The 7,824-nt window shown below is 41.6% G+C and overlaps 1 protein-coding gene across 2 annotated transcripts; it reads right to left on the reverse strand.

Moving 5' to 3' along the window:
• On the reverse strand, positions 1,930-6,940 carry LOC8077969 (DEAD-box ATP-dependent RNA helicase 10). 2 transcript variants are annotated; one of them, XM_002468571.2, is made up of 13 exons: positions 6,546-6,933; positions 6,297-6,429; positions 6,144-6,213; positions 5,657-5,719; positions 5,142-5,216; positions 4,800-4,919; positions 4,405-4,446; positions 4,221-4,295; positions 3,151-3,297; positions 2,868-3,005; positions 2,602-2,713; positions 2,404-2,492; positions 1,930-2,276 (listed from the first exon to the last, which is right to left on the reverse strand). In XM_002468571.2, exons 1-13 carry the CDS (start codon positions 6,724-6,726, stop codon positions 2,157-2,159), a joined length of 1,365 nt encoding a protein of 454 aa, XP_002468616.1. In that variant the 5' UTR covers positions 6,727-6,933; the 3' UTR covers positions 1,930-2,156. The 2 variants fall into 2 exon arrangements, with proteins under 2 accessions (XP_002468616.1, XP_021307402.1); XM_021451727.1 differs by lacking the exons at positions 1,930-2,276; positions 2,404-2,492 and having other exon boundaries at positions 2,787-3,005; positions 6,546-6,940.

Below are 7,824 nucleotides of genomic sequence, written 5' to 3' on the forward strand. Positions count from 1 at the left end.
ATCAGGTGAGGCGTGTATAAAAGAAGGTGCATAATTACAAGGCAACTCATACCTTTCTCGGCCTTTTGGCTAAGATCAAGTGTAGTATCTGTTCTTATCAGTTTAATATCTGATATGTGGGATATGTGCCCACAATGATATTAAATTTATTTTTTGTGGGGGAGAATCTAATATGGTAGCTTGCTATCAAGGTTCTCTTGTGTCGTCCTAGCGTTGCACTATTGCTTGGGCCTGGCGCACCCCAAACAAATTAAAATCAAATGTCGAAAGTTTTGCATGACATGGCTTGATAAGATATAAAAGAAAAGAATATTTAGTCAATAAAATAAAATTTTACTCCTAAAAATTAATATTTATATATATATTCTTAATTTTTATGGAATAGACACAACAAATAAAATAAGAATTACAAAAAAAAGTCAACGATCGACAGCATTGCTCCTTGTAGTAGTGTAGCCAAACCAGTTTCAACTCGGATGCAAACGATCCAACTCAGATAAAATGAAACGAAGCAAGTAAAAAATGGATGTCGTCGACAGGATTGATGCTTGTAGTAGTCAAATCAGCTCAATCCGGATGGAGGCCTGATGTGCCTATTTAAGAACTGATGAGTTGATACGGCAACTTCGTTTAATCGTTTCCATCCATAGGAGGATTGATGGAGCAAGAACATGGTTTGGATAGCAATAGCATAAAGAATTATTGATTCATATATATGAGGATTGATGGAATAAGAACATGGTTTGGATAGTGTAAAGAATTATTGAAAGTGTGATCGGTATTGTTTTTTTGGAGAAAGATGTGATCAGTATTGTAGCTGTAGAATTTGTATTAGTGTAACGAATGTACATTATAGTGTCCATATAAGATAAGTGGTCCGTGCCTTTTTACTGATAACAAGAGCAAATAAATATGCCCAAAAGAGATGTCCATATAAGTATTGTAGCTGTATGAAGGAGCATGAAGGGTTACTAATGATAGTTCTTCTCAATTAGAATCGAACATGGTCAATCTATTAATCACAACCTTCAGGCAGGCTGTGTAGTTTGTGAGAAGCTTGCATGCGTGCATGACAATATCCTGCATACGGTAAAAAAAAACAGCATTATTAGAAACTTGTGTAGTCAGGCTTGCGATGAGAAAACGAAAAATGAGACTGAAAGCCTAGCTAGTAGGATGGGTGGAAGAATTTTTCAGCAGTATCCTTTCTTGCGAATCAAACAAATTATGCTTGCTCATCCAATGTAGTAGCTAATTAAATTCAGAGATGGTGGTACCTGCGAGTAGCAAGAGTAAAAAAAATAGCAGATGCATGTGCTTATCAAATGTAAATAAGAAAATTAGGAGACGAGAACTTGTGTATATCGAGCAGCAAGCTAAGAGACTAGACACATGGTGATATGGCTGGTAAAACGTCAAACGCTTATCGAGCTAGAACGCAACCTGACAAAATTCAGAACAATAAGCTTGGCGATCAAAGAAAACATGGGAAGCTTAAAGTTAGGAGCTGCTAGCTACCAGAGTACAGGCGAAAAGCACGGGCAGATATAAGATTACAAGCAGGCGGGCGAGCTAGATGACCGTCTAAACTGTAGGATAATGCTATTTACCGTGGCTATTGGAAGACCAAGAAAAGGCAGGATAATGCTAAACAGTACCGTTGCATCGTTTAGCATCCAGTGCTCAAGCAATGTGTGGCATCCTGTAGCCTGCTCCTGTATTGCATCGTTTTAGCATCCTGCTTGGTTGGTTTTGAGCTTTCTGTCGTTCAGGTATTTGCAGGTGTTTGCTGTGTAAGGTACATAGATAACCCCTGTTAAGGCACTCGAAGCACCCTATTTCACTCCTGTGTTAACACACGCAAAGGCTGCCTATGCCTTCTGGCAAAACCGCAGAAGAGATCAAAAGACCCCAGTAGCTACAACTACAGGACTCCAATGAAATAGCTCAGACTTCAATAAAAATGATTTGCTTATGTAACATGGTTTTGATCGGGATGACAAAATTGGAGAAGTCTTAACTGGCCCTAGTATATAGCTAAAACATGCATCACCATCACTGCAAACCCACAGGGTCTGCGCTGAACCAGAGGACTTTTGGATAAATGAAGCAGCTGTACACACGGATTCTAATTCATCAGGAGAGCTCCAGAGCCTTCATCGTCTGTTTGATTTCTTGAAGGATTTCGGTCTTTTAGAATGAGAATAATCCTCCACCTCTTCATCATCATCTCCCGCCTTTCTACGCTTCTTGTGGCCACCGGAATCCTTCAATTTCTACAAGGGGAGATAAGTAGCATGAGTATAAGAGCCAGCAGATAGCCATCCTTTTGCACCAGATTTGCTACCAGCAAGAATAGCGCAAAAGTTACAGAATCGATACTGATGTCAGATGAGGACGTACCGTAAGTGCAATTCTCTTTGCATCAGATATGGGCCCTTTAAGTATCATGACTTCATCTCTGTCCACCTTACGCTGGTCAATTTGCTTGCCTGCAAATCGTAGTTGATAAGAGAGGCAGGCTTTGGACAAATGGCATCTCCAGCTATGACAGTCAACTGCCAAGGGAAAAAAAAAGGTGAAAAGAAAAACAGTAATTACCAAGGAGCTTCTCGATCAGCACAAACCACTGGGCTTCATATTGATTCACCAAAGATACAGCATATCCTGACCGCCCTGCACGTGCGGTCCTACCCACCCGATGAACATAATCCTACATGTCACAGAGAATAAAATTTAAGACCATAACGAATCCAACTTGAACATCTAATCAGACAGAAAGAGACCTTAGAATTCATTGGAATTGTAAGCAGTTAAATTAAAATCACAGTGGCCCAAGGCAAGTACTCAAACAAACAGAAAGAGACCTTAGAATTCATTGGAATATCATAATTGATGACCATATCAACTCCTTGAATGTCAAGGCCACGACTTGCTACATCAGTGCAAATAAGGATATTGCAATCTTTCGCTTTGAACCTGTTCAAAGCACCTAGTCTCTTGTCCTGGTAATAAAGAAAAATAAACGAAAAGTATTATTAAAGGGAAGATATAAACAACAGAAATCGCAGAACACATGGATTAACCTACTGAATGGAATAGTCATATAATTATCTATATGTCTGACATTTTAAGTCAAAGAAAGTTAACCTGACTCATTTGGCCACTGATAGACATAGCTTTCAAACCAAGATTCCTCAGCATAAGAGCAAGGAGCCTAGTAGATTCACATGTGCGCACAAAGATCATGATCATGCTGTCTTGCCTCTCATTCAGAACATGAAGAAGATAGCAATCCTGAAATTCAGATAAAAAAGGTAGATTACAGACAAATGATGGAAAAGGGTACTCTGCTGTGATGGACTAATGGTAAGTTGGTAACCAATATAGTATTCAATTAGTCCACCCATAACACATGTCGAATAGGTTGACGACATTCAATACGGTAACTTCATTGAAGCCATGATTTTCCATAACTGCTTATTAAATGAATTGGGGATTGTCCAGACAGTTAACAGAGACATGCAACATAAGAAGAATCAAAACATCAAATTGGTTCTAATCATTTGGTTGGTTGCTCACTTATGTATCAAAAGGTTCAGACCATTTTGTTGTAAAAGAGTGAGCAAATATGTTATTGTGAAGTACTTCCGAATGGTAGAGCCTGTTGCATTTGTTTTCTTTAGGCTGACAAGGGGATAGATGCTATAACTAGGCGTAGAGTGAATTACTAGAACTCGAAGCAAATTGTAGATCCACTAGAATGCAAGTTAACATACATACATGCATGTATTTATCAAAATAGTACTCCTTCCTTCCCAGAATATAAGCATTTCTGAGTTTGTCCTAACTCCTAAGTCAAATTACTCACTTACTCAAGGTTTGACAAAGTTTATATAAAAGAACAATAATATTTACTATATCAAAGAAGTGACATTACATCCATTGTGACATATTTTTGTAGTTTACTTCTTTGCTTTGATGTGGTATGTGTTAATAATCTTCTCAATAAACTTAGTCAAACTTGGACTACTTTGACTTGGGACAAAACCAGAAAAGAACACATTGCAACAAAGCTAGGCATATCATGCATTGTCCATGATAACACAAAAATGTCTTGAGGGCATAGATTTGGATCACATGGAGGAAGAAAATCCTTTTAACTAGCAAGGACAGCAGCAGCAGCATGTATAGGTGGAGGCTTGGAGCAAATATCTGACCTTGTCATCTGCAGGAACAAAATAGAACTCCTGTTTAAGTGAATCTACTGTAGAATATTTGGAGGCCGCTTCAACCTGTTTCCACAAAAAAAATGTTGTAAACGCAAGTAGAGAATAAAAAAGTAGTAGACCCAAGATGTCAACTCTTTGCTTAGTAACTGAAAAGGCAAAGATAGAATGTCACCTTAGCAGGATTCCTGAGGCAAGCACGTTGCAGTTTATTTACCTAAGTTATAGAAAAGGAAGCTTCATTTAGTCAAAAAAAAACATGCAAAACGGTGTTAATAAAATTACTCCACGAAAATATGGACTGATTGTATTGAAAAGATCACACTAGGAAAGAATAATCTAATATGAAATAACAGAAAATCAACTAATAGTAGCATTTGCCAAGATAAATATGAGACACCATCACTCTTTGATCATCCCATATGATTGTGATTACCAATGGCAGGCGGCAGCAATGGACATGCCCGTCTCAAGAACTTAATGCTATTATTAATTTATCAGTTGTGTGATTAAAAGGTTCTATAAGTTAAGTAGTTTCATCTCATAAATAAGTACATACTGTGCACAAACCTTTTTGGTCATAGTCGCTGAAAAAAGGAAAGTCCTCCTGTCTTTAGGGATCTCTCTCAGAATGTCATCGAGGGATTTCTCAAACTCCACATTAAGTAACTTATCGGCTTCATCCAATACCTAGCAATACAAAAGAACATAGCAATAAAAAAATAACGTATTCAACTAGTTATCTCAAATTAAGACATATGCTCCAAAATGCAAGGATAGTCACACTTAAGATGATTTGACTCAGTACTATGCTAGAACTACATCCGTTTCCGGACAAAGAAAGTATCTAGCAAGAAATTCACAACATACACCCTGTGACTTTTTACTTAGATAATAAAAACGAATACATACCAAATACTTGATTTTCTTAAGACTAAAACCTTTAGTCTCTGTCAAATGGTCCAAAAGACGGCCAGGAGTTCCAACCTAAGTTTTGAAGGAAGTATTACAGAGCAGGTTAGTACAGATGAAGAGTTGAAGACAAAACAATATGTGAAATAAAATAAACTTAAACGGAGTATTTCACTTATACAAATAATAGCATACAACAAATTTCAGTGTCATGTAAGTATGGAAGAGCAAAAGAGAATCAAAGCTGGTATGGTTGTTGCTACTGGTTTAAAAAGTACTTCTCAGGCTTAATGCAATGACTCCCTCCAATAGCTCAATGAGAAGCAGGATTTGATAAGGATGCCAATCCATTGTGGTGGCTTTTCACAAGTAATTTTATTTAATGTATACATTTCAAAGTAACACAGATTGGAAACATACTTTAGAGTCATCAAAAACATCTTTTGCTATATAAATGTGGAAAGGAACTCTAGCTTGGAATAAGTAGAGAAAATCAGGAAATGTATAACACTCACCACAATGTGCGGACGTTTTCCAATGGATAACACTTGTTGCACCCGATCCACTCCTCCAACAAGCTGGTGAAAGAATAAAATGTCAGCTACAACCAAGGTATCCACAAAGGCAGAAGAAAGCCACACAATATGCATGATAAATGCAATATCACCAGGTGACATCTGAATGCATCTACTCTAATAGTGCAAGTATGTCACATGTTCGATGAATCCTTAGAACAATGCAGTAATGATTTTAAAGCACAGAAAAGCTTAGCGATGCTGTGATGGAAATGGGGGAAAGTGAAGGTTCAAAAACAAACACAACAAACATTTGTTACCATACAAGTCCGAAGCATAATTATTAATTATTAAGCTAAAAAGGTTGTAAGATAGATAAAGTGCAACTGTATGAATGTGTCAAGATTTGCCACAAATGCGCCAAGATTTGCCACATTCAGATTTTCAAAAGCTGACAGCCAACATAATTGCAAATTATAACACTCACCACTGAGCAACGCAAACCAATAGCTGATCCGAGCGCCTCAAACTGCTCCGCGATCTGAATCGCCAGCTCTCTGAATAGCAACCACGGATACTCCAAATTAGATACTGGTGCGTCGCCCCTAAACTTAGTAATTGACTGAGAAAAGAAACCGACCTCGTTGGCGAGAGCACGCAAGCGAAGAAAGACTGCTCAGCCTGGCGGTTGCTGAGCAGCTCCTGCAGGATGGGCAGCGCGAACGCGCCCGTCTTCCCGGACCCCGTCTGCGCCAGCGCGATCAGGTCCTTCCCTGCGAAAACCAAGGCAGACACCGAAGTCAAGAGTCTGCAGCTGCACCTGCCCGCCACAGTGGGGGCACTGCGCGGCGTGTGCACCGGACGACGCCGAGGGGGACAGCAGTAGTACCTTGGAGCGCGTGGGGGATGGCCTCGGCCTGAATCCTGGTGGGCTCCTTCCACCCCATGGCGTCGCACGCCTCCACGAGCTCCGCGCAGATACCCAGCTCCGCGAACGTCGAAGCCTGGCGCGCCGCGGGCTCCTCCTTCCCGTTCCCGCCGGCCTCCACGGCCGCGTCCCCGTTCGCCATGTCTGGTTCGCGAGCTCTGAGCTGCCTGTCCGAGCTGCGCGTGTGGATTCAGAAGGTTGCTCGCGTGCGGCGGCGCGGAACGAGGCGGGCGGCGCGGGGTTTATGGTTTGGGTATGGCAGTGCCGGCGCGGAGGACGACGCAGAAAAACTTGACGGCCACGTCCGGTGGTCCGCGATGAAACGAAACCCTAGCGGCAGCAAACAACTAGATTGGGCTGGTGCCGGAATGGGGTCCGAGAACTGGCCCAGCCCATGAAGACGACGTCCCTTTTGCGGCTGGGCGTGGCTGGCTCTGTGCTGATTGACGCGTACCGATGGGCTATTTCGGTGGAGGAGGAGAGAGACGGGTTTGTGGCCCAGTAGTGCCCAGCTCTCGTGGGTCCGGGCGCGGATGTGGAGAGCGGGCTCATGTTTTGGGAGGAGAACCCTGTTCCCGATAAAAAGGGGTACGTCGACAGCACGAACAACTGCAAACGGACATCTGAGCTGCAACCAAGCTCCGATGGGAAAAAAAGAGAGGGAGAGAGATATATATATATATATTTAACTTTTTGTCAAACTCACTCTTAAAATTGCTCCTACATATTTACTCTGCAGAGAGAAGATTTCGTAACTTTGTGTTAGAAATTTAGACATTTTAATGTTTGATTTAATCTAGAAAATTACCAATAATAGTGTGGTGGCATATATGTGCACGTGTGCAATTTTATCACTACTCAGATTAGAGATAAACATTGCAAATACTACTGCAACAACAACAAACATACTGAAAACGAAAAACAATCGTTATATACCCAGAGGAGGGACCAGTGCCGAAGGCACCGGCGGCTCCATTCGCACTAGTCGACATAGTGCGTTGCTCGAAGTAGCGGACCACAGTCGGTGCAGGAAGATGTTCGCAGTGCAGTCTCGCGAACGTCCACCAGGAAGAAGACGAAGTAGTCGATCTCGATCCGCGCGAACGTCCTCCAGGAAGAAGACTCGCCGGAGTGGAAGAAGACGATCTCGCCGGTGAGCAGTCGCGGAAGACGCTCCCCAAAAACCTGATTGGCCGCAACACCCGAGCAGGTGTCTCGATGCAAGGCGTCGGGTTCCGGA

This window comes from Sorghum bicolor, chromosome 1 (genome assembly GCF_000003195.3).
Source record: "Sorghum bicolor cultivar BTx623 chromosome 1, Sorghum_bicolor_NCBIv3, whole genome shotgun sequence".
In the NCBI taxonomy this organism is placed as follows: domain Eukaryota; kingdom Viridiplantae; phylum Streptophyta; class Magnoliopsida; order Poales; family Poaceae; genus Sorghum; species Sorghum bicolor.

Coding starts and splice junctions, on each gene's coding strand:
- LOC8077969 (XM_002468571.2), bottom strand. CDS start 6,726: ATGGCGAACGGGGACGCGGCCGTGGAGGCCGGCGGGAACGGGAAGGAG. Junction 5,217..5,656: donor GAAAACGTCCGCACATTGTG/GTGAGTGTTATA, acceptor TTCAAAACTTAG/GTTGGAACTCCTGGCCGTCT. Junction 2,714..2,867: donor ATATTCCAATGAATTCTAAG/GTCTCTTTCTGT, acceptor TGTGACATGTAG/GATTATGTTCATCGGGTGGG.